Genomic DNA, 26263 nt, shown 5'->3' with positions numbered 1-26263 from the left:
AACTACCAGGAGATGAACTACCAGGAGCTGAACTACCAGAGGAGATGAACTACCAGGAGTTGAACTACAGGAGTTGGACTACAGGAGTTGGACTCACCCAGGCTGTGAGGACAGTCTTCCAGGTGGAACAGGACCATCAGAGGCTTGTTCCTGGAGAACCAACCAGACCTTCACCATCAACACCAGGACAACAAATCCAGAACTACCATTCAAATAACGGGAGTTGTTTCTTACTTGGACCTGGACCAGTACAGACCCTCCTCGTAGGTCTGAGCCCAGATCAGCTGGTCCCCCCAACCTGGACAGACAAGAGTACTGACATTCTCCTTCAGGTGGAACCAGGGACCCGCCCTCAGGTCCAGGTTCAGGAGGGTCTTCACTCACCTCGGGACAGGGTCTGGGGGATCCTCTTGCCAGTTTTCGGCACATAGCTGGCAAAGGTGGTGGAGACCAGGACCAGGACCAGGACCAGGACCGGGACCAGGAGGACCGACACGGCTTTGATCATCTTTACAGCTCCTGGATCAAAAGACGGGTGGTGATGATCCTGTGGGAACCCACGTTCTCTGACATTCTCTAACGTTCTCTGACCTTCTAAAGTTCTCTAACGTTCTCTAACGTTCTCTGATGTTCTCCAACTTTGTTCAGGCCTCGAACTTCACGTTCCGAGGCTGAACGAAGTTCTGGATCAGCAGGTGGGAACCGTCAACGACTGACGGTTTGTCTGCCGACAAGACGAAACAGAAAGGCTGTCCTCCCGTAGGGAGGCTGGTTCTGGTAGGGAGGCTGGTTCTGGTAGGGAGGCTGGTTCTGGTAGGGAGGCTGGTTCCGGTAGGGAGGCTGGTTCCGGTAGGGAGGCTGGTTCTGGTAGGGTAGCTGGTTCCGGTAGGGAGGCTGGTTCCGGTAGGGAAGCTGGTTCCGGTAGGGAGGCTGGTTCTGGTAGGGTTCTGGTAGGGAGGCTGGTTTTACCGCTCAGCTGTCAAACCAGGTCAACATGTTTCCTCTCAGGACAGAAACTGTGAAGCTGCAGAACCTTCACAGCAGAGCCACAGAGAACCGGTCCAGGTCTGGTTCTTCAGAACCGGCTCACATCACATCCCAGACCTCAGAGGACTCAGTAACTCAGTAACTCAGTAACTCAGTAACTCGTTCTCACACTTTAGTTTCAGACATTTTCAAGACTCTTCCAGAACCTTCCAGAACCTTCCAGAACCTTCGTTAGTTAATGAAATAACGGAAACGCCTTTTGATTCAACTCGTCTGGAAAAATGAACCTTTGAAGAATCACAACAGCAAAACGACGTTCTGTGGTTTCCTGGTGAATAGAACCTCAATGACCCAGAACAAGAGAGTCAGTGACTCAGCTCGTTTGGTTCTAAGTAGAGAAGGACGGGGTTTCCTGGAGTCGCCTTACCTGTGGTGCTCAGGTGAGACGCTGAGAAGGTGAGAAGGTGAGTCCTACCTGCCGCTGCGCCGGCCCCCCTTTTAAAGCACCTGGCGCTCCGCGAAGCTCCGCCCACATCCACGAAGCTCCGCCCACATCCTCCTCCCGCTCTGCGGGAACGCTGACTCACCCGGACTTCAGCGGTTCCTTCGCCTCCTCCGGTTCCGCCTTCACACATCCTGGAGTCCGGCTGTAAACCAGGACTCGTCCTGGAGTCGTGGACCAGGACGTCTGGACGGACGAGTCCCGCGGGGACGGGGGACAGAAGCACGTCTCAGCAGTAAGACTCTGTCTCTCGGCCTGTCCAACGAGGACGTCCGTCTCACAGCCGGCAGGGAGAGACAGTTGGAGACACTTTGACTGTTTGTTCTGCCGCAGGGCGAGATGCTGCAGGCTGCGGGACGCCAACGACGAGTCAGCGCTGGACGAGTCCCTGCTGCCACGTACACACACACACACACACACACAGCAGATCCAAGCATCCACAACTTTGGACGAGCAGTTGGTAGAGCGGTCTCTCTACGACATGAAGGTTGCAGGTTCCATTCCAACCTCCACTGCCCACCATTTTTCATTTATTGATTTATTGAAATAGGGACAGGACATAGTAATGGACATGTTGCATGTAAACATGTCCGATTAGGGCCACAGACTCATTTCCACCGGTTGTCTCGAGACAGGCCGATGAAAGAAATGTCCCACAGGACAAGAAGACAAGACGAGTCCCAGAACAAAATACAACCAGACGATGTACAAGACAATAAAAAAACAGTAACTTCACATTTAAATGGACCACTGGGGACACAACAACTAAACTATCAAGGAACTAGACAGGATGGATGGCAGGGGACAGAGGAGGACTGAGGACAGGGGGGGACAGGGGAGGACAGGGGAACGAGGAGGACTGAGGACAGGGGACAGAGGAGGACTGAGGACAGGGGGGGACAGGGGAGGACAGGGGACAGAGGACAGGGGACAGAGGAGGACTGAGGACAGGGGGGGACGGGGGAACGAGGACAGGGGACAGAGGAGGACAGGGGAAAGGAAAGCGGTTCAGGGTCCACATACTCAGAGTTAGTCAGTTGGACAGTTGGACATTGTGCCGCAGTGCAGAGCACATAGCCCGAGGGGTTTCTTACATACCGATGTAAAACTAACCATTTTACATCATTTTTAAAAAACAACTATTTTGAGGTGCAGCGGTGCATTGCTCATAGCGCTAATGGTTAGCAGTAGCCTAAGCCTCCTTTGTGAGATCAAAGTGAAAATATTCACATCAAAGTGGAAATATTGCAAGACCAGACCAGACCAGACCAGATCAGATCAGACCACTGAGTCCAGACCAGACCAGACCACAGTCCAGACCAGGCCACGGTCCAGACCAGATCACTGCAGTAAAGCTCCAATAAAAGACAAATAAAGTATTAAAATAAACAGATTCTCCAGGTTTGTTTACAATAAATCCTGCAGGTCTGAAGGTCTGAAGACTCAAACTGTCCCGAACTTTATCTGTCTCATCTGAACCGTCTCCTGGGGCTCCGGTGGAGTTCAGAGTCAAAGGAGGCTTTGTTCCCCCCCCCCCCCCCCCCCCCCCCCCCCCCCCCCCCCCCCCCCCCCCCCCCACGGTGACAACCCCCCCCCCCTCAATGAGTCCTTTCAGCTGCTGCTTTGTGAGTCAAGCTGCTTCACCAGACGACACTTTCTCTTTCCTCTGAGCTGCAAACTGTTATTCAGAGGAACAGTTGGAAACTGTATAGAAACTATATAGAAACTGTATAGAAACTGTATATTAACTATATATTAAACAATATAGAAACTATATATCAACTATATATTAACAATATATTAACTATATAGTTTGATGCAGGTTATTCCTTCTGTTCTCTGTCAGTTATTGTTGTGAATGAAATGAAAAATATCCTGGAAACGTTTCAATCGTACAGAACTGATTTCCAGGTAACATAGAAATGTGTTGGTAGTTGTGTGACGTCATAGATGTAGTTTTGACCAGCTGGGGGTCTGCTGGGGGGTCTGCTGGGGGGTCTGCTGGGGCCCTGCTGGGGCCCTGCTGGGGCCCTGCTGGGGGGTCTGCTGGGGCCCTACTGGGGCCCTACTGGGGCCCTGCTGGGGCCCTGCTGGGGGTCTGGGGGGGCCCTGCTGGGGCCCTGCTGGGGCCCTGCTGGGGCCCTGCTGGGGGTCTGGGGGGGCCCTGCTGGCCCTGTGTCATTCACCTCGTCATCATAGTTGGTCCAGGAAGCAGTTTGGCCTTCAGGACGTCAATGTTTGTTCTTCGTAGGAAACTGAAGAGGAACTGAATCAATAACGACTCAGTGGAACCAGGATGTGGAGTTTAGAGCTGAGCTGGCCTTACTGTTCTGAGACTCCTCCTCTCCTCCTCCTCCTCCTCTCCTCCTCTCCTCCTCCTCACCTCCTCCCCCTGCTCCTCCCCCTCTCCTCCTCCTCCTCCTCTCCTCCTCTCCTCCTCTCTCTCCTCCTCCTCCTCCTCCTCCTCCTCCTCCCCCTCCCCCTCACTTCCTCTTCCTCCTCCTCTCCTCCTCCTCCTTCTCCTCCTCCCCCCCCTCCTCCTCCTCCCCCTCCCCCTCACTTCCTCCTCCTCCCCCTCACTGTGTTTTCACTGCCAATATTTGCTCTGCTACTATTAACACTCACCATTCAACAGCTGCACTCAACCCTGCCCTGACACACACACACACACACACACACACACACACACACACACACACACACACACACACACACACACACACACACACACACACACACACACACACACACACACACACACACACACTATAAATGAATGTTACATTAACAAACATTAAATGTTTCAAAGAACAAATGGTTGAAGAGGTTTTGAGAACTTAAAGTCGTCAGCAACTGATAAATGTCACATTTTGTCACTGGAAAGAAGAAAGTTTGAGTCGTTCAGTTGGAAAGAGGAAAGTTTGAGTCGTTCAGTTGGAAAGAGGAAAGTTTGAGTCGTTCAGTTGGAAAGAGGAAAGTTTGAGTCGTTCAGTTGGAAAGAGGAAAGTTTGAGTCGTTCAGTTGGAAAGAGGAAAGTTTGAGTCGTTCAGTTGGAAAGAGGAAAGTTTGAGTCGTTCAGTTGGAAAGAGGAAAGTTTGAGTCGTTCAGTTGGAAAGAGGAAAGTTTGAGTCGTTCAGTTGGAAAGAGGAAAGTTTGAGTCGTTCAGTTGGAAAGAGGAAAGTTTGAGTCGTTCAGTTGGAAAGAGGAAAGTTTGAGTCGTTCAGTTGGAAAGATGAGAAGAGTCGGAGCTGCTGTGTTTTTCTAACATGATGATGCTTCAGAGGGAATTAAAGACGTGGTGTTGAACGAGGCAGTCAGATGAGTCCACAGCGCCCCCTGCTGGGGAACTCAGTGGACCTCAACGTTCAATATCAAATGTTTTCAGCTGATTGGTTCTGCCCCAGTTGGCTAAATGAGAAAAAAAACCGACTTTTGCAAGGCGTGTTTGAGGCAGTGAGGCGGGTGGAGCAGCTCCACCTGCTGCTGGTTTCAATCCATCAATTTGATGTATTTTTTATTTCACTGAACCTTTATGGAACCAGGAACGTTGATGACTGACGTTTTCTCGTTCTTCCACTACTTTGACCAACACAGCCTGGCTGCCTGACTTTGTGTCATGACACACAAAAACAAGACGCTTCACACGTTACCCAGAACCGTGGCCCAGAACCGAGGACCAGAACCGTGGCCCAGAACCGTGGCCCAGAACCGAGGACCAGAACCGTGGCCCAGAACCAAGGACCAGAACCCGTGGCCCAGAACCGAGGACCAGAACCGTGGCCCAGAACCGAGGACTTTAATTTGATTGAGATGTCTGGAGGTTGTAGTTGATGTGGCCACGGTGCCCCTGGTACTCCATCACACCCCGTCCAGGCAGAAGGACCTTCGCCTGGCACGCTGCGGTAGAACTGAACCCTGAATCGTCTGAAAACGGCCATATTGAGGCCTGGTTCTTCTTAAATACTCCACGAACTCGTCCGTAACCAGTTCAGTGAAACAGCAGCGGTGGAGGCGTCTGCCTTGCAGCCCTACAGCCCTACAGGCCCTGAGCTGCAGCCTCCAGAATTAACATCCCCTGTTCAAACCTTCACTGTGTGAACGGCCCCTCAGAACCAAGACAAGACACACGTGGTTGTTGGATGCTTTACTGTATTTTACACCAGAAACCATCATGGAAATGATTAGCATACTGAAACAGCACTATTATTTTCTTTAAGGTCAACTTTTCCCACCAAGTTCAGACAAACTGCTCGTCATTCTGTGGCCTGAAACAAAAGGTGACGACGTTATTCAAAGGTTAAAATGAGTTAGACGCCTCCGATCTCCCGTCATCTGGGACGTCCCACAACGAGTCCGGCCTTCGGGACAAGCGGAGACACTTGGACCCTCGCGAGGCGTCGGGCTGCTCAGGTTCACCGGCGGCCGATCGGCCAGTGACATAATCTAGTTTATCGCCCAAAGTACAAATTACACCTGGAAAGAACTCAGCGAATAAATAACTGCTGCTTCTCCAGATGAGCTGAGGAGGAAGATGCTCCGTCAGGTCAGCCAGATTTAGATTTCAGACACACATTTGTAAGGCTCATTACATTCAAACTCACCGTGTTCATCATCATCATCATCATCATCATCATCATCGAGGAACTCAACATGGAAATGTGCTCATATACGTTCTTTAGGACAGATGGACAGAAGAATCAGGACAGAAAGAGTCTGATCAAAGAAAAAAGACAAAAACGACTTCCACTCGCCAACAGAATCAACCCATGGAGACAAAGTGAGACAGACAGAGGAGGCGACGGAGACACAGAGGACACCAGTGTTCCAGAGGAGGGGCCGTCCAGGCAGACCTGCTCCTCACACACACATTCAGTCCATCTTTTCCTTGTGAACCAGTTTGGGCGCGTCCACAAAGTCCTGACCGTTGAACAGGATGATGGTGGCTGTGATGGTGCTGGCGGCGCCCCAGAACATGACGTAGGCCAGCGTCTCCGTCAGGGTGTCGCCTGCAAGACAAGCAGCGGGGTCAGGAGCTCCGTCTCTCCGTCCGTCCCTCTTAAAGTGTGAGGGGACAGAACTCACCGGCCATCAGCAGACAGACGATGCACATGGAGAAGGCCACCAGCATGATGATGGGCAGCTGGAACGACAATGGGGGGGGGGGGGGGGGGGGGGGGGGGGTTAGCCAGCGCACCGCCGAGGCCAGACAGGAAGCAGACGGAGGAACTGACCGTCAGGAACTTCCAGTCCTTCTGGACGCGCAGCGGCGTGGGACCCTCCGTCTCGTCCACTGCGAAGTTCCCCAGGAACAAGTCGATGGCGTCCTGGAAGCAACGACACCTGTAACCCACCACACAGTCCAGACCCCCCCCCCCCCCCCCCCCCAAACCCCCCTAACCCCCCCCATGAAGACCAGCTGCTCCAGGGACGGACTCTGTACCTGCCGGAAGCCGTCAGAGAAGTTGTTCTTGTAGTAGCGGATCATGGAGTTCCAGCCGTCCATCAGCAGCCCCCACCTCGTCCTCTTCCCCGTCCTGGGGGGCACAAGCTGTGTGACAGTCTGTGTGTGTGTGTGTGTGTGTGTGTGTGTGTGTGTGTGTGTGTGTGTGTGTGTGTGTGTGTGTGTGTGTGGACATACTGTACCTGGTGAAGTCTGTTTTTAAGGCTCCTGTCCCTGCGTACTGTACAGCGCATGCATTGGCATTGTCAGCCCATGCTGGTTAGAGAGCAACACACACACACACACAGAGATGAGCTCACTCTGCTGATCACTGCTGATCACTGAACACTATTGATCTCTACTGATCACTGCTGATCTCTGCTGATCACTGCTGAACACTATTGATCTCTACTGATCACTGCTGATCTCTGCTGAACACTGAACACTATTGATCTCTGCTGATCACTGCTGATCTCTGCTGATCACTGATCTCTGCTGATCACTGCTGGCCCAGAGCACCGTCACTCACCGTTCTTATAGATCTTCTCAAACTCCGCCTGCTCCTCAATACGCTGGCCCACGTTGAGGACGCCCACTCTCTGCACACACACGCACACGCGCACGCGCACACGCACACGCACACGCACACACACACACACACACACACACACACACACACACACACACACACACACACACACACACAAAATATTGACACATTTTTCACATATAGGGAAAGGCCATAACATACGTGACTCTACTGCCAATCTGTAGTGGCTCTATAGCCCCGGGGCAGTGGCTCTATAGCCCCGGGGCAGTGGCTCTATAGCCCCCGGGGCAGTGGCTCTATAGTCCCAGGGCAGTGGCTCCACAGCCCCGGGGTAGTGGCTCTACAGCCCCGGGGCAGTGGCTCCACAGTGGCTGTGAGCAGGGACCCACCTGCAGCTGGGACTGTAGCGAGCGGCGGGCCAACAGACTCTGGATCACGTTGGTTCTGTCCAAACAGTCCATGCAGTTACTGCGGAAGACGCCTTTCTGGTAGGACACCGTCTTCCCCTCAGAGGTCACCATGAAGTACCTGCACACACACACACAGTTACATGTCTGTGTTTTTGACATGGGGGGGGTGAGGGGGACATGAGGGGGACACACCCATAGTCGTCCTGGGTCTCGGTCACAGAGTCCACCAGGATCTGGAGCCTCTCCCACCTCATGTGGCTGCACTCTTTGTGGAAGTCGAAGGCGATGTAGCTGCAGACAGGAGACACTTTGTTTACCACGGAACTCTGACACCTTCCATGTTGACATGATTGGACAGAACGGGACGTCATTTTGGACTTTAAATTCACGAGGGACGTCCAGAAACTCACTTGAGCAAGCCGTTGTTCATGCCGGACACCATCTTGGCGAAGGCCTGCTCCAGCGGCTTCTCAGAGCCCTTCTGGTTCACCTGGACACAGTCAGGTGATCAGACCTGCACTGCTGCTAGCCAGCAGGACCACAGTGACGGGGGTGGGGGGGAGGGGTGAGGGGGGGGGGGGGGTTACCAGGTTGAGGATGGTCTGCTTCCCGTAGATCAGGAGCTGGGAGTCAAAGTGTCTCTGGAAGCCGTCCAGCTGTGAAACATGAGAGTGATTATCCTGTCCCGTCCCTCTCCCCTCCCCTCCTGTCCCGTCCCCCTCGTCCCCCCCCCCCTCCCGTCCCCCTCCCCGTCCCCCTCCCGTCCCCCTCACCGTCCCGTCCCCTCTGGCTCTTACATGGCTCATGGTTTTGCTGATGATGGGTTTGGGTTTGTACTTCAGGTTGGGTCTCTGACTCCAGTAAAAAGGCATCGAGCCTCGTGTCTGTTGAGGACAGAGGACAGAGGACAGAGGACAGAGAATCAACCAATCAGAGGCCAGAGTCAGTGGCGGCTGGTCCATATTGCGCTGTATGTTAAATAAAGTTCAAATGGGCAGAAATGTGACGGTAATGAAGAGTTAAGCTACGAAGTGTTTGGAAGTGCGTCAGAGAGACGAACCTGCACAAAGGAAGCTTTGGCTCCTTCGTACAACACGATCTGTTCCGTCTCCACAAAGTTAGCAGCGTGGCCCTCGGAGTCGATGCCTGAGGACACAGACGTCTCCACGTCAACACAAATACGTCCCTGTGTTTACGTCAACACGCCTCAGAAAAGACGGGACGTCTGAGAGAAATCAAGCGGTAGAACTACGTTCAAGACAGAAATCATCAAATATGTCCCCTCGCAGGCGTAAAAAGGTCTTTGGTGACAGTGAGTCCAGACGACGGAGGATCTCCGTCAGGAGAACCGGGGGTTCCTCACCTCTGACATAATATCTGACTCCAGCTCTGAAGCAGCTCCTCCTGGAGATGAGGATCCACTCGAAGATCTTCCCGTTGATCCGACAAGGCTTCATGACGATGACTGGAACCGGAGGGTCAAAGAAAGCTTCGGCCTCTCAAAGACACTGAGAACCAGAAGGTTCCGGAGCAGTAAAGGATACAGCCATGGACCACAGGGAGGGCAAACCTGTGCAACTGTGGACACAAACACAGATCAGGTCATCACGGGGACATGAGGGACGTCGAGGACATCAGCAACATGAGGGACATGAATGATGATCAACAGGCAGAAGAATCACCTCCGGCTGCCCCGCCAGTTCTCTCAGCAGGTTCCCGTTCCACACAAACCTCTGGTCAGCCTGCAAACCAGCGGAGGACATGTCAGGACGTGTGATGACACATCAGGACAAACCAGAAGACGTTAGAAGACGTAAGAACACGTTAGAAGACGTTAGAACACGTTAGAAGACGTTAGAACACGTTAGAAGACGTTAGAAGACGTTAGAACACGTTAGAAGACGTTAGAAGACGTAAGAACACGTTAGAACACGTTAGAAGACGTTAGAAGACGTAAGAACACGTTAGAAGACGTAAGAAGACGTTAGAAGATGCCAGAAGTCAGAACAAGTCGGAACGAATCAGAAACGTGGGAAAACGATGTGTCCACATGTCAGGACACGAAATAGAAACTACTTTTGCTGTATTTGTTAAACTGATGATTATGTTGAATTTGGAAGTGGCTCTGATTTTGGATTTGTTCTGGTTCATCATTGTGACGGTTATAAAGTCAACATGCTGAAGATTCTACCAACAAACTGAGGAAACTGTGCTGAAGTAAACAAACTCAGCTCTAAAATGACATTAGGTGGCTTTAAACAGTTTGATACGAGCCGTGATAAACCCTCAAGCTAGCGGCTGTGAAGGACAACGGCACTAAACCTGGACGTAGGTTTTAGGTGTGGACAGACGGACGTCATACGATCTGAACATGATGAACATCCTGGACAGTCAGACTGCGAGACTTGATGACGAGCAGCAGATAAAGCCGGTCAGTGTCTGGAGGGTCAGGGTTTAGGGTCAGGGTTAGGGATAGGGTTAGGGTCAGGGTTTAGGGTCAGGGTTAGGGATAGGGTTTACGGTTAGGGTTATGGATAGGGATAGGGTTTAGGGTCAGGGATAGGGTTTAGGGTCAGGGATAGGGTTTAGGGTCAGGGTTAGGGATAGGGTTTAGTGTTAGGGTTAGGGTCAGGGATAGGGTTAGGGTCAGGGTTTAGGGTTAGGGTTAGGGTTTAGGGTCAGGGTTAGGGATAGGGTTAGGGTCAGGGTTTAGGGTCAGGGTTTAGGGTCAGGGTTTAGGGATAGGGTCAGGGTCAGTAAAGAGGCCTGTCGAGAGGCGGAGGAAGCTTCACCCGCTCCAGCAGGCTCATCTCCTGGAAGTCGGGGCTGGTGTTGGACAGTCGCTGCAGGGTGTGCGTCAGGTCGAAGTCCGTGCAGAAGTAGAAGCCGTCCGTGGCCAGAACGTTGTTCATCATGGACAGGAAGGTCTTGTTCTCCTGAGACTGCAGGAGGAAGACGGAGACAGGGTTGGAGGGTTTCAGGAAAACTCCTGACGGCTGCTTCTCGTTCCCAGGTCCTGCATCGTGGTCACGGTTGGCTTCCTGTCCGTCGCAGGCCTCGGCCCGGTCCGACTGACCTGGATCTCGGAGAGGTGCAGCACCGTCTTCTTGTAGGAGATGACGTCAAAGTCCACGGCCTTCCACACGGAGTGTCCCATCAGACTGCCCACGTTCCTCTTCCTGGTGATGACGATCAGGTACATCCCTGTGGAGGCGGAGCGTTCGGTCAGACGGCAGGACGGCCTGAACGCCTCCCGGCGCCGCTGCACCCACCTGCCACCAGCCGGATGGTTCCCATGATGCCACAGATGGGTTTGGTGACCGCCGACGGAGGGACGTCCTTCTTCCCTGAGAGATCGGAGCAGCTGGTTAAACTCGTTTCACAGGTAAAACAGCTTCCAGGAGAAATGAGTGAAGCCCCCCCGCGGTTCAGTAAACCTCCGTCAGGCTTCACCTCCAACCTCCACCCTGAACAAAATGTCCAGGACCACAGGATGGACAGGAACGACCATCATCAACTACTTTAGAAAGACTCATCCTGGCCACGCCCCCTGCCCTCAGAGGGCCACGCCCCCTGACCTCAGAGGGCTCCGCCCACTCACACACACCTGGAGACACAGACTGAACCGCCGTCTTTCATCGGGCTGCAAATATGAGCGTTTGATTCGTTCACAGCATTTGAACTGACGAGCTGAAAACAGCTGGACTCCAGATGTGCCCCCCCCCCCCCCCCCCCCCCCCTACCTGTGAGCGTCATCTCGTTGGACACCCGGTCGATGGCCAGGACGGCGTCGGCCCCCTCATCGCAGGCCTCGATGTAGAACTTCTCCGGGGTCGTGTGCCTGCAAGACAACCACGTGGACCACATCAGTCCACTTCCCACGTCTCTTCCACTTCCTGTCTCACAGACAAGTTTTCAAAACAAAAGTATGGCTCCACAAAGCTCCGAGTGCGTTTTGGTTCATGGAACAAATGATATGAAGACGTGAGGGACAAATCACAATGAAACTTGTTGCTTGGCGACCAGCAGGGGGGACAATGAAGGAGTCCAACTCGTCTCCTGAAGGACAGCATGAGTGAGGACAGCTTGTCTCTGGTTTCCTCCCACCGTGGAAACACCAGAGGACCAGGTTACCAGGTGACTGTGTCTCTGTGATGGACGGCCGCCCCACCTGTCCAGGTGGACATGCCTCCACCTGTCCAGGTGAACAAGCCTCCACCTGTCCAGGTGGACCAGCCTCCACCTGGACAGGTGGACATGCCTCCACCTGTCCAGGTGGACCAGCCTCCACCTGTCCAGGTGAACATGCCTCCATCTGTCCAGGTGAACAAGCCTCCACCTGTCCAGGTGAACAAGCCTCCACCTGTCCAGGTGGACCAGCCTCCACCTGGACAGGTGGACATGCCTCCACCTGTCCAGGTGAACATGCCTCCATCTGTCCAGGTGAACAAGCCTCCACCTGTCCAGGTGGACCAGCCTCCACCTGTCCAGGTGAACAAGCCTCCACCTGTCCAGGTGGACCAGCCTCCACCTGGACAGGTGGACATGCCTCCACCTGTCCAGGTGGACAAGCCTCCACCTGTCCAGGTGGACCAGGTCCAGCACACGTGGCCCTGAACTGCTGCAGGACCAGACCTGCTCTCTTTCTACTGCCTGAAGACACAGGCCTGCAGGGGAGGACAGGAAGGACTGGTTGACTGGGTGTGTGTGTGGGAAGGTACACACGCGCACACACACACACACACACACACACACACACACACACACACTGGTTGACTGGGTGTGTGTGTGGGAAGGTACACACGCACGCGCGCGCGCACGCACACGCACGCACGCACGCACGCACGCACGCACGCACGCACGCACGCACGCACGCACACACACACACACACACACACACACACACACACACACACACACACCACTGACTCAATAACTGTCCTCAGTCTTCAAACTGATCAGGGACATTCATGAAGTAACAAGGAGCCGAAGCTGCTGACTAACTAACTGACTAACTAACTGACTAACCAACTAACTGACTAACTAACTGACTAACTAACTGACTAACGAACTAACTGACTAACTAACTGACTAACTAACTGACTAACTAACTGACTGACTAACTAACTGACTGACGCGTGTGCATACATACAGAGCTTTGGGTGGTGAAGCTAGTTAATGTGGAGCTAGTTACTGTGTGAAGCTAGTTACTGTGGAGCTGGTTAATGTGGAGCTAGTTACTGTGAAGCTAGTTAACGTGGAGCTGGTTAATGTGGAGCTAGTTAATGTGGAGCTAGTTAATGTGGAGCTAGTTAATGTAGAGCTAGTTAATGTACTGTAGAGCTAGTTACTGTGGAGCTGGTCAATGTGGAGCTGGTCAATGTGGAGCTGGTTAACGTGGAGCTAGTTAATGTAGAGCTAGTTAATGTGAAGCTAGTTAATGTAGAGCTAGTTAATGTAGAGCTAGTTAATGTAATGTAGAGCTAGTTACTGTGGAGCTAGTCAACGTGGAGCTGGTCAATGTGGAGCTGGTTAACGTGGAGCTAGTTAATGTAGAGCTAGTTAATGTGAAGCTAGTTAATGTAGAGCTAGTTAATGTAGAGCTAGTTAATGTAATGTAGAGCTAGTTACTGTGGAGCTAGTCAACGTGGAGCTGGTCAACGTGGAGCTGGTTAACGTGGAGCTGGTCAATGTGGAGCTGGTTAACGTGGAGCTGGTTAATGTAGAGCTAGTTAATGCACCAGCACAGCCTGTCAGCAAACTTCAGCCTGTCTCCGCCCTGCCGCTGCCCCCGGGCCGGGGGGGGGGGGGGGGGGGGGCTCCCCGGCTCCCCGCGGCTCGCTGCCCCGCCTCGCGGCGCTCACACTCGGTCACACGCGCGGACAGATCGCGGAACTCGATGAGGTGGATTTTAAAAGGTACTCACAAATTATATCTCTCGTAGGCGGTCGCCATCTTCGCTGAGACTGAGTGACGACAGCAGCGGAGTGATCTGTGTGTGTTGCCAGGTCCGGGACACCGGAAGTACTAAAACACACGCTGCTTTACAGCGGGCGCCCTTTCCAATGTCAGCGAACCTGGCAACCTCCGATCGGACGGAACCTGGTGGACAGTTAAAGGAACATTGTTGTGGAAAAACACTTTCTGTGGGATTAGACATATATAATCTGGCATTTGGCCTCCTGGATCTTAACCTTGTGCACGAGTTTAAGACAAAACCAGTATTTAGTGAGCTGCCTAAGAAGGAATTCTCGGGGTATTTTATTTAACCCCTTTCAGTAAACTCAACCAGGGTGAGGTATTAGTCAGTGCACAGACAAGGTAACTTCGTTTGGCACATTTCAGCAGCAGGAATTCAGGAATTGGTGAGAAGGTTGTGGGTTTGAATCCCGACTGGGCCTTTCTGTGTGGAGTTTTAGTACTAACGTTGTCTCTTGGTTTTGTGTCTTGGCATATTTGAAAATATATATAAATGAAATTTAAAAAAAACTATCTAGTGTCAAACTCAATTCAGTTCAATTTTATTCTTGTAGCAGAAAAACATACCAGTCATCTCACAGCACCTATACAGAGAAAAAAGCAGTAATTCCACATAAGCAAGCAGGGGAGGGAACAAGAAGAAACCTGCAGAACCACACTCAGAGGAAGAAGAACCTGCAGAACCAGACTCAGAGGAGGAGTGGGTTACGGTGAGGGTTGGGTCCCAAATTCCTTTTATATTATTTTTTATTATTATTTAATATTTTACTATAATATTCCTTTCCAATACCTTTTAAATTTTAGTTAATTTAGTCTTATACTTTTGATATTTATCTTCTGCTCCCTCAGTTGTTGTTTGATAAATTGTCTGTAAAGTGTATTCTTCTTTTTACAGGCATTCTGTAATCTTTTTGTCATTCAAGGTTGATCTGTATGTCTGTTTTCTTCTATTGTGTTTAATTGGATATTTTTTGTTACGTAAAGATATTAATATTTCTCAGAAGGTATTGCATGTGTTGTCTGGATCTTTGTCTTTGTAAACACTTTCCCAGTTTAATGTTATCAACTCATCTTTCACTGCTTTCATGGTTTCTGCTGTCGTCACCCGGCTGTGACTGTTTAACTCCGGGGTGGTTTTTCCAGTAGTTGCTGTGGTACACTCCACACTGCTGCTGATTACCAGGACTTTGGCCTGCGGTAAGAATATAGCAGTTTAGAGAATTAGAGCAGGAACCTCGGTTCTTTCTCTGAGACTGAATCTACCCGATACGCCCCCGAGCGGCTGGTCAGTGACGGAGTCACTGAGAATTATTTGTTATTTCGAATGACAAATAAAATTAAATACAACTTAATGAAAAATAGAATTAAACTCCGGTGTCTGCTTATTATCCTGTCGTGCTTTGAACCTGATCATTAGTAGACCAGAGAGTCTCTGTGCTATGGTGAATGTAAAACACGACCGAAAAGACTCAAAGTAAGGTGTTTGTCCATAAATAGTCACACAGCTGACTTGCAACAATTGTATTTCCAGCATTTTGGAAATAAAGGGAAGGTTAGATGTTGTAACTTGTTAAAACACCTGGATAAAGGATGAGTTTTTAAAGAATTGGTTTAATGACAGCAACCCTACAGTCCAGTGACCTGGTGGGGGTGCAGATGGACTCAGGTGGTCTCAGAGGAGCCAGTCTGAGCTGAAGTCCCTCCTGAGCAATATTTCTCACCCCTCTACAGTTTCCTTCAGTCACAGACTCATTCCACCAAAGTTCACCACAGGAGAACTTTTAGAATTGGTCTGTTTTATACACATAGAGTACTCTTATGGAACTCAATCAAACACCATTTTTTATAAGCCTTTAACAGTCGGTACTCTTTCATTGATCCACTGCAATTAAATATTCCTCCTTGTTGCATAAGAATACGGGCTCTTATTAGGTTTTGAGGTTAAGTGTCAGTTGACTAAAGAAATGTTGATTTGACCTCATATTGATGTCGTCATTGGGTAAAATGTTTTTACACAGTCCAGCTGGGACGATCTAATAGAGATGTTGGTGGTTCTGATGAACAACTGAAGAGAATAAAAGAACTAAAACTGTTCTGCTCAAATGAATGGGCTGTGAGGCGCGAACTGAGTTTTGTCTTTTTGTTCGCCTGTCTATAATGAAGACAAACCTGCGGCTGTTCCAGTTTTTCCATTAAGGACAAATACTTAGCTTTTATATAGATCAACAAACTATCATCAGTGCAATTAATGTAATAATCGGTCTATAACACGGAGGTACATTTCCCGACATCTTCGTGGATATTAAAACAGGCAGAGCTCGAGACACCTATAGCGTTTGGGAGAAGGACCCGTATATAAGAGGAGGACCGGCGCCCCCCGGCCTCTCCTGCTCCGCCGCCACAGAGAGGAGCTCCACACCGGGTGGTGCTCCAGCATGGGGGACTCAACAGGCGCGAGGAGGAGACGGGAACCAGCGGCTGTTCGACCTGCAGCGTCCCGGCTCGCACGTCTCTCCCCCCGGGGGAGGAGCGCGGGGCTCCGGCCGACTGCGCGCGGGACAACGACTCCGTAATGTGAGTACGTTAAAACATGTTTTATTCTTTCCTCAACGCTAACTTTACGGTAGCGATTAGGTATGCAACACAAGGAATCGTTGTAAATATACGTGTTCACAGTAAACCACAGACTTTAAGCAGAGCGAGCGGTGGAGGCGCCATCTTTAGTTGGGGCAAAGTGGCTTCACACGCGCTTCTCCACGTGTCTCCGCTCCGCGATGCTACTTCCTGTGTAGGGATTTAGCTTAGCAATGCTACTTCCTGTTTAGCCCTGAGCTCAAGAACTAAATGCGCATGTATATATTAAGAATTAAAGAAACTACTTTTATAATTGGCTAATTCGAATAGTGCGTTTTACAATATGAAGTGCAGATGATCTTGCCCAGCTACCAGTTTAAACACTTTTGAAAGTCAATTTGCTGTGTTCAAATAGACTTTGAGATATGATTTGAAATATACAAAGGGAATTGCCTCATTTCTCACTGCCTCTATGTGCCTCACTGGCTTGTGTTTCAGGTGAATGATGCAGACTGAAGGAATCAAGTTGACCTGAAGGTGAGTGTGTGGCAATAACGTGTCTCAATAACTAATAACTGGTGTGACATGATGATTCACTAGACTAGAGTCTCTGATTAAACATGAAGCTCTTTCACAGTGCACTGAACACCCCAGGTGAATGTGTGTCTTGTCTGGGACGGAGCTGGTCCTCATAGTCTGTCTTCTTTCAGCAGGTTTGACCGGTGGGCCGAGACGGTGTCCAGGTGTGAGGGCTGTCCAGTCCAGACGGTGTCCAGCTGTGAGGGCTGTCCAGTCCAGACGGTGTCCAGCTGTGAGGGCTGTCCAGTCCAGTCGGTGTCCAGCTGTGAGGGCTGTCCAGTCCATACGGTGTCCAGCTGTGAGGGCTGTCCAGTCCAGTTGGTGTCCAGCTGTGAGGGCTGTCCAGTCCAGACGGTGTCCAGGTGTGAGGGCTGTCCAGTCCAGTCGGTGTCCAGGTGAGTGGGTTTGGGCAGCAGGTGACCTGTGGGATGATGATTCATAGACTAGAGTCTCTGATTACACATGAAGCTCCTTCACAGTGCACTGACCACAGAAAGTGACCGACGGTACGACGAGCCTGTTTACTGCAGAGGAAACATCTGGTTGATGTTCCAGCCAAAGTGTTTTTGTGTGATTCAACATGAGGAACCTCCTCGGCTCTTCAAGCTGCAGTATCCAGGCCACCGCCCCCCCCCCCCCCCCCGCTGGAGGTCTGGGGTCTTAGTGCAGTGAACTGATGTGGTCTTCTTGTTCTTGCAGCCGGTTCAGCCACCAGGAGGCGCTGTGGTCCCGTTTCACCTGTAAGTTTTGTTGCGTTGAAGGTCTCGTACATGTTCCCCTCTCAGGGTGAAGCAGTGTCCACTGCCCACAATGAAATATCTATATAATGATGATTTAAAATAGTCTGTTTCCTAGAACATGAGTGACGCCTGCAGGAGTCTTTCACAACATTTAGTTGGTGTGAGGAAAAAGAGCTGATCTGGTAGTGATGACGGAAAGTCTGTAGGGCGCAATTATGAAAGCAACTTTATTTAAGGCACTTTGAAAAAACATCAATGGACTAAAGTGCAGTTTGCAAATTTACATCAAATGGATGAGATACAGAATTTCTGAGTAAAACTGATGGAGTTAAAAAGGGTAAAGACATTTAAAGGTTAAAGTCTGCAGCTCTACTGGCTGCCAAAATAAAACTCCTGAGTTTAATTTGAAAAAGACCTGAAATGTGTCGCTAGCTGGTTTGTGTGTGTCGTAGTACAATAAGTTCTGCAGCTCCGAGTCGGTCTGTGATGAGACGCTTTTTCGGTTCTACTGATCAAAGCTGAAGTTTACTCGCAGCGCACTGAGACCCTCGGACTGCAGGGACCTGGTCTGTCTCTGTCCCCGTCCCCGTCCCCGGACTGTCTGCTGAACTGTGTCCTGTGTCTTCAGGTGAGACTGCAGCTGCTGGACTGACGGAAGAAGACCTTGTCCCTGACGGGTCCTGCAGTGACGTGGACCTTGTCCCCGACGGGTCCTGCAGTGACGTGGACCCGGTCCTCAGACGGGTCCTGCAGTAACGTGGACCCGGTCCTCAGACGGGTCCTGCAGTGACGTGGACCCGGTCCTCAGACGGGTCCTGCAGCGACGTGGACCTTGTCCCTGGCGGGTCCTGCAGTGACGTGGACCCGGTCCTCAGGCTGCTGGTTTCTGGTTTCTCCACGGTGAAGGACATTGTTCAATAAAAAGTCGACCACACTGCTTTCATGGTTTGTTTGTTTTCTGAAGAAAATTGGGTTCATTTGTATTTAATTTGAAGCTTCAGAGACCAAATGGACTGAAGTTTAGAAGGTGGAGAACATTTAGTCCTCCAGTGTGGACTGGGACGAGGATTTACTCTCTAAAGCTTTAACCTCCATCACTGGGGGGTCAAAGATCAGAATATCTGACCTACAGGTGTGCTTCTATTTATTAAACTTGTCTGAACTATTTAGACCATAAATGTTGAGGTAATGGCTCTTTTTCTTCTTGTCAGCTTTGATATGGGGGGGGGGGGGGGAGGCACAACACGTCCACTTTATTAGAACAAATGATCAACTGGGTCTTTCTGCTTGTAGAGATGAAACAGACAGAACTTGAGGCCACAGCTGGTTTCATGTGAAGCTGCTGTTCCACGACCTCTGCTGGCTGGAATGAACCTCGTTCTGAAACGATGCATCAATAATATAAAAATAGAAACTAGAGGTGTAACAAGACATTCAGCCTCCAGGGAAACTAACCGTCTGGGAGAGAAGCTGAACAAACCAGCTCTGACGCTCCACGAACTGTTCACTCCTTTTTTATTCACTGGACAATGTGGGTGCTCAGTGACGTCATCGTGTAATTAACGTGACGAAAGCAGCACAAACATATTCTTTAGACACAAACCAGCTCTAATGCGACGCAAACGATTGGATCTATTTTCACAGATTTTAGCGGGGGGGGGTGTGAGGGGGGGGGGGTCACTTTAGGCTCGGAACCCTGGTGGGTGAACTGGAACTGTGTTTGTTTCCAGCCGGAAGCGTTTGGTTGCAGTGTGTGTGTGTGGTTTCATGCTAGCAGATCGGTTAGCTCCGCGGTTTGCTTTTCTTCTTCCTCTTTAACTCTTTAGTTCAGTCGAGGACTGTCCCGGGTTAGTTAGACTGTCCCGGGTGTAGTTAGAGGACTGTCCCGGGTGTAGTTAGAGGACTGTCCCGGGTTAGTTAGTCTGTCCCGGGTGTAGTTAGAGGACTGTCCCGGGTTAGTTAGTCTGTCCCGGGTGTAGTTAGAGGACTGTCCCGGGTGTAGTTAGAGGACTGTCCCGGGCCAGAGGCGGTGTCCCGGACCAGAGGCGGTGTCCCGGACCAGAGGCGGTGTCCCGGGCTGGGTTGGACTGTCCCGGACCAGAGGCGGTGTCCCGGGCTGGGTTGGACTGTCCCGGGCCAGAGGCGGTGTCCCGGGCTAAGTTCCAGCAGTTAGCAGAGCAGCAACCAGCGGCGATGTTGACGTGGAAGAAGGGAAGCGGAGTCTGAAGTCTGTTTGTCCGTCGGTCGGTCAAGGTGAGGAGTCCTGGAGATCCTGGAGAGTCCTGGAGAGTCCTGAGGTCCTTCCTCACTCTCTTCCTCGCACTCTTCCTCACTCTTCCTCACTCTCTTCCTCACTCTTCCTCGGTCTTCCTCACTCTTTCTCACTCTTCCTCACTCTCGTCCTCACTCTTCCTCAGTCTTCCTCACTCTTCCTCACTCTCGTCCTCAGTCTTCCTCACTCTTCCTCACACTCTTCCTCACTCTTCCTCAGTCTTCCTCACTCTCGTCCTCACTCTTCCTCAGTCTTCCTCACTCGTCCTCAGTCTTCCTCACTCTTCCTCGCACTCTTCCTCACTCTTCCTCAGTCTTCCTCACTCTCGTCCTCACTCGTCCTCAGTCTTCCTCACTCTTCCTTGGTCTTCCTCACTCTTCCTCACTCTCGTCCTCACTCTTCCTCGGTCTTCCTCACTCTCGTCCTCACTCTTCCTCAGTCTTCCTCACTCTTCCTCACTCTCGTCCTCACTCTTCCTCACTCTTCCTCACTCTCGTCCTCACTCTTCCTCAGTCTTCCTCACTCTTCCTCACTCTCGTCCTCAGTCTTCCTCACTCTTCCTCACTCTTCCTCAGTCTTCCTCACTCTCGTCCTCAGTCTTCCTCACTCTCGTCCTCAGTCTTCCTCACTCTTCCTCACTCTTCCTCAGTCTTCCTCACTCTCGTCCTCAGTCTTCCTCAGTCTTCCTCACTCTTCCTCGGTCTTCCTCACTCTTCCTCACTCTCGTCCTCACTCTTCCTCGGTCTTCCTCACTCTCGTCCTCACTCTTCCTCAGTCTTCCTCACTCTTCCTCACTCTCGTCCTCACTCTTCCTCAGTCTTCCTCACTCTTCCTCACTCTTCCTCACTCTCGTCCTCACTCTTCCTCAGTCTTCCTCACTCTTCCTCACTCTTGTCCTCAGTCTTCCTCACTCTTCCTCACTCTCGTCCTCACGCTTCCTCGGTCTTCCTCACTCTTCTTCACTCTCGTCCTCACTCTTCCTCGGTCTTCCTCACTCTTCCTCACTCTCGTCCTCACTCTTCCTCGGTCTTCCTCACTCTTCCTCAGTCTTCCTCAGTCTTCCTCACACTCTTCCTCACTCTTCCTCACTCTTCCTCACACCCTTCCTCAGTCTTCCTCAGTCTTCCTCAGTCTTCCTCACACTCGTCCTCACTCTTCCTCAGTCTTCCTCACTCTGCCTCACTCTCGTCCTCACTCTTCCACACTCTTCCTCACACTCGTCCTCACTCTTCCACACTCTTCCACACTCTTCCTCACTCTCGTCCTCACTCTTCCTCAGTCTTCCTCACTCTTCCTCACACCCTTCCTCAGTCTTCCTCAGTCTTCCTCAGTCTTCCTCACACTCGTCCTCACTCTTCCTCAGTCTTCCTCACTCTTCCTCACTCTTGTCCTCAGTCTTCCTCACTCTTCCTCACTCTCGTCCTCACGCTTCCTCGGTCTTCCTCACTCTTCTTCACTCTCGTCCTCACTCTTCCTCGGTCTTCCTCACTCTTCCTCACTCTCGTCCTCACTCTTCCTCGGTCTTCCTCACTCTTCCTCACTCTCGTCCTCACTCTTCCTCGGTCTTCCTCACTCTTCCTCAGTCTTCCTCAGTCTTCCTCACACTCTTCCTCACTCTTCCTCACTCTTCCTCACACCCTTCCTCAGTCTTCCTCAGTCTTCCTCAGTCTTCCTCACACTCGTCCTCACTCTTCCTCAGTCTTCCTCACTCTGCCTCACTCTCGTCCTCACTCTTCCACACTCTTCCTCACACTCGTCCTCACTCTTCCACACTCTTCCACACTCTTCCTCACTCTTCCTCAGTCTTCCACACTCTTCCTCACACTGCTCCTTGCATGCAGAGCACAAGTTGTTGGTGTCATGGTCATTTCCTCCAGGGCCTGGAGGGGCAGTTGAGGCAGTTGAGGTAGTTGGGGGCGTGTTGCCCCTCTTGGTCTGTTGGAGCCCCCCCCCCCCCCCCCCCCCCCCCCTCTAACAACAGTATCTCCACTCCTCCACAGAAGCTCAGGCCTGCTGCTCCTCCAGGACCTTGAGCTGCCAGCAGGTCGGGTGGAGGAACCGGGCGTAGGCGTCCAGGGTCGGGTGGAGGAACCGGGCGTAGGCGTCCAGCCATGGCGGCTCTGGGGGGCCGGGCCTGGGGGTGGCTGCGCTCCTGGGGCGGCGGGGCCGAGCCCCGGCACAGCCCTGCCGGGACACCCCGGGGGGACAAGCGGCCCGGCGGGGGTTCCTGGACCTCGTGGGTGTGGGGAGGGTGGAGGCGGGGGGGGGGCAGCCAGGTGGAGGAGTTCTGGGAGGCCCCGGAGAGGCTCCAGCAGCCGGAGGCCAGAGGGTCCGGCGGGTGGGACCGGTACCTGCCCACCTCCTTCCTCGGGTGGGGGCGCAGCCAGCAGGGCGGAGCCGGGCGGAGGAGACACGGCGGGCGGAGCGGGGAGCCGTGGGACGGGGACGTGGACGGGGACGTCTCCGACTACGACACCCCTCCTCCGTCCCCCACGCCGTCCCCCCCGCCCACGTCCCCGTTCAGACTCTTCGTGAGCAGCTGGACGGTGGACGTGTCCCCGGAGCACCACCAGATCTGCTTCAACTTCCTGAGACACCTGTTCGACCTGTTCGTGGTGGGCTTCCTCTGGACCGTGTCCCCCCCCACCAAGCTGGTCCTGGAGGTCCTGGGGGTCCAGGGGCCCCTGAGGCTCTGGTTCCACGGGATGGCCATGTTCCTGGTCTCCACGGTGGGGATGGCCGGCCTGCTGGGTCTGGTCCAGGAGTACCTGCCCCAGTTCGCCCTGGTCTACGGGATCGTCCAGGCCCTGGTGATCTCCGTCAGCGTCCGGCAGAGCGTGATCCTCGGGGGGGACGAGGACACCGGAGACGGGGGGGACGGGGACGGGGACCGGGACGACGGGGTGAAGGACGACAAGGAGCAGCTGCTGTCGGCCAAAGACCAGATGAGGACGAACTGAGACGAAGGTGAGACAAGTCTCCTTGTTCCGTTCTGAGGACGGGACTGAGTCAGTCTTTGTGTGTGTCTCGGTGGACGAGTCCTGTTCCGTCCTCACTGACGAGACGCGACTCTGCTTCACGTTTCTCTTTGTACGTTTGACTTCATGTGGACGAGGATCGTTACAATACAAGTTTCACCTTATCGAGTCTCTGTCAAGGACACACTGCTGAGCTGAGCACAGCGCCACCTGCTGGCCGTCCACCTGTGGTGACTGTCTTCAGTCCCGTTGTCTCACACGTTTGTTGTCTGGACGTCAAAACGTCCTGGAGCTCAGAAACACACGTTCATTCAACCACTGACGAGGGTCACAGGCTGCTTTTACATTGTGGATCTTCATGAGCTGTAAAACCACAACATGTTTGTTGTTTGTCAACATGATGGACTGCAGACAAACTGCAGGAAGAGGATTTTAAAAGAGGAACAAGGAGCTCAGAGCATCTTCCTCTCCAGCAGCCAATCAGCTTCCAGCAACGCGTTGACCAACTCCTCGCTGAGATCAAAGCTGCTCTGAGACACTTTGAAGGTTAGAATTCCTTGCTGAGGGACTTTGATTTCCTGAGACGCACAGGTCTTTAAAGAGACGTCCTCAGGAGGACAGAGGACAGAGGACAGACTCCCTCGCAGTGTCTTTCACTCTTACTTCCTGCCAGACGGTGAACCTGGAGTGAGATTCCTTCACATCATTGTTCTGGAGAGTTTAGTTCAAACTTCCAGAGTAAAAAGCGTCACTAGAGACCAACAAGTCAACCTGGTGACCCTGTGGAGGCGCAGGACCACCGTGCAGACTGTAGGGGGCGGTAGATGGTTGTAGTGTGGGACGTGGACAGGGTGTGAGACGTCTTGGGACGAGGAGGACAAGCCGCTGTTGACAGATGTTTGTTATAGAAAAAGAAAAGAAAAATAAAGAAAAGTGTGGTTGATGTCCTGTCCTGTGTCTGTCCTGCAGGTGGAGACAAGTCCAGCTCCCCCAGCCGTCCCCCAGTTGTCCCCCAGCCGTCCTCCAGCCCTGCAGAGCACTCCACTGCTCCACTGCTCCACTGCTCCACTGCCACTCTGGACCCTCTGCTCAGTTTCTCTCCACACAGTTTGATTAGTGTGACTTGAGGACGACGTCACGGGGGACAGAGGACGACGTTACGGGGGACAGAGGACGACACCTTCACCTGTATTTACCTTCAGTGTCTCACATTTAGGAACAAGAGAGAACTGAGTCGTTTTGTTCAAAACCCAGAAGAGCTGGGGCCGCCTGTCACTCCTCATCAAGTTCATTATGTTTGGAAAAACAGTCGGAGCCTGAGACTCAGAGGAGGAAGAGGAGGAGGAAGAGGAAGAGGAGGAGGAGGAGGAAGAAGAGGAGGAGGAGGAGGACGAGGACGAGGACGAGGACGAGGAGGCCTGAACTGTGAAGGAGGAGCTGAACCTTCCTCTCCTCCTGCTGCTGGTCTGTTTCTGTTTCTGACGCTGGTGAAGCACAAAGTGTCCTGATCCAGGTTTTCCAGGATTTCCAGGATTTCCAGGATTCTCCTTCAGCTCATCTTCTAGTTCTACTTTATTTTAATCTTCATGTTTTGAGGTCTGTTGTTTCTGTCTGGTGTCTGTTTCTCTGAGGCTCCTGCTGGAACTGACTCTTTGTTACAGACTCTTTATATCACAGACTCTTGATGTAACAGACACTTTGTCACAGACTCTTGATGTAACAGACACTTTGTCACAGACTCTTGATGTTGGTCACACCAGCAGCAGCACGACCAACTGCGGCGCTGCTTTGCTCTGCCTTACGTCTGCCTTACCCCCCCCCCCCCCCCCCCCCCATGTACAGGAGGTGGTGATGGAGGCATGTTTCTGCTCACAGCAGTGTTTCAGTGCTTCGTGTTCTCTAGGATGAATGTTCTGCAGTAGAACCCAGGACTCCTGGGGGGGGCTGATGGACGGGACCAGAGCAGCTCCAGCACAGACATGGACCCCCCCAGCACACTAATCACACACCTGAAGCCACTTTAGCACAGCAGCACCACTTTGACAGTTTGTGTGTCGACCAGAAGTGGATTTGATCCAAATTCTACATTTTAATTGTTTTAGTCTCGTGTGAAACTTCCTGATGCTCAATATGTTGATTTGGAAGATCAAAGGTGGAACGTTTGTTTATTCCTGTGTGGTGAAGAGGAAACGCTTTGTCAAGGTCAAAACTGCAGAGCTCATGTTTGGGCTTCAAAATGTTTTGTCATAAGCCCCGCCCCCTTTTGACGACGCGTTTTCTCTGTTTGGACCCAAAGAGTAAGAAACTTTTTGATTGTTTTCTCAAGTTTGTCTTAAAAATGCGTCTTGCTCTGAGATGAAAGCATTAAAAGTTTAGTTCTCGTCTATGAACTCGTGAGTTTCCGCCGCTGAAGGACGTCTGGAGACACTTTGATCACAGTTTAAATCTTTATTTCACATTAGCCCTGCTCAGCGGGATGCACAGGAGCAGCACAGGCTGACGAGGACAACCGGGGAACCGGCGGCAGCAGCAGGAGGCTCCGGGTGGAAACGTTCAGTCGTGCAAGGCCGCAGGTCTGCCCTGCAACCTGGGGGGTCAAAGGTCACATCAGCTGTTTAATGACTGTTTGGTCCGAGAAGAGGAAACAGTTCATTAAAGTCATTCTTCTTCAGGCCAGGATTTCAGCCTTAATGCTAATGCTAACTGGCTAGCATCCCTGCTGGTCAGCAGTTGAAGTTTTCAGTCTAAAACTGGAATAAATAATCACTTTGGATTAATAGAAACAGTTTGTGAGTTTGGAACTTGTCTGAAGTGAACCAATCAAGCCTGATGACTCACTGCTCCCCCTGCTGGTCCACCCTGGTACCACTGCTCCCCCTGCTGGCCACCCCTGGTACCACTGCTCCCCCTGCTGGCCACCCCTGGTACCACTGCTCCCCCTGCTGGTCCACCCCTGGTTCCACTGCTCCCCCTGCTGGTCCACCCTGGTACCACTGCTCCCCCTGCTGGTCCACCCCTGGTTCCACTGCTCCCCCTGCTGGTCCACCCTGGTACCACTGCTCCCCCTGCTGGCCACCCCTGGTTCCACTGCTCCCCCTGCTGGTCCACCCCTGGTACCACTGCTCCCCCTGCTGGCCACCCCTGGTACCACTGCTCCCCCTGCTGGCCACCCCTGGTACTACAACCACAGGACAGTGAACAGGAGCTTGATGTTTTCAGACTTTAGAGTCAGATTTGAAATATTCCAGTTTA

At 52.1% G+C, this 26263-nt stretch overlaps 3 protein-coding genes and 1 long non-coding RNA gene across 4 annotated transcripts; 2 read left to right on the top strand and 2 right to left on the bottom strand.

The window, feature by feature from the left end:
• Nucleotides 1-32: 32 nt before the first annotated feature.
• Nucleotides 33-516, bottom strand: LOC308144728 (anterior gradient protein 2 homolog; the record flags this gene model as incomplete). The annotated part of the gene is made up of 3 exons (XM_080515908.1): nt 385-516; nt 235-298; nt 33-150 (listed from the first exon to the last, which is right to left on the bottom strand). Exons 1-3 carry the CDS (start codon nt 506-508, stop codon nt 33-35), a joined length of 306 nt encoding a protein of 101 aa, XP_080372034.1. The 5' UTR covers nt 509-516.
• A 5109-nt stretch (nt 517-5625) lies between these two features.
• Nucleotides 5626-13871, bottom strand: sacm1la (SAC1 like phosphatidylinositide phosphatase a). Its single transcript, XM_080516231.1, has 20 exons — nt 13816-13871; nt 11633-11730; nt 11162-11236; nt 10966-11093; nt 10682-10831; nt 9572-9631; nt 9434-9467; nt 9253-9354; nt 8950-9035; nt 8687-8773; nt 8477-8545; nt 8300-8379; nt 8082-8180; nt 7869-8007; nt 7459-7528; nt 7133-7205; nt 6930-7023; nt 6721-6813; nt 6572-6629; nt 5626-6495 (listed from the first exon to the last, which is right to left on the bottom strand). The coding sequence occupies exons 1-20, from the start codon at nt 13842-13844 to the stop codon at nt 6359-6361; spliced, it is 1761 nt and encodes a 586-aa protein (XP_080372357.1). The 5' UTR covers nt 13845-13871; the 3' UTR covers nt 5626-6358.
• Nucleotides 13872-16269: 2398 nt separating this feature from the next.
• On the top strand, nt 16270-18695 carry LOC308144935. Its single transcript, XR_013937071.1, has 5 exons — nt 16270-16442; nt 16941-16979; nt 17153-17416; nt 17721-17761; nt 18390-18695. It is a non-coding gene; the product is annotated as an uncharacterized lncRNA (long non-coding RNA).
• A 649-nt stretch (nt 18696-19344) lies between these two features.
• Nucleotides 19345-25397, top strand: cUnh6orf47 (chromosome Un C6orf47 homolog). The gene is made up of 3 exons (XM_080515907.1): nt 19345-20014; nt 22034-23000; nt 23981-25397. Exon 2 carries the CDS (start codon nt 22145-22147, stop codon nt 22991-22993), a length of 849 nt encoding a protein of 282 aa, XP_080372033.1. The 5' UTR covers nt 19345-20014; nt 22034-22144; the 3' UTR covers nt 22994-23000; nt 23981-25397.
• Nucleotides 25398-26263: the final 866 nt, after the last annotated feature.

Source organism: Blennius ocellaris (genome assembly GCF_963422515.1).
Source record: "Blennius ocellaris genome assembly, chromosome: 20".
Classification (NCBI taxonomy): domain Eukaryota; kingdom Metazoa; phylum Chordata; class Actinopteri; order Blenniiformes; family Blenniidae; genus Blennius; species Blennius ocellaris.
Note: the sequence above shows the minus strand (reverse complement) of the source record. Positions and strands in the feature narration are given on the sequence as shown.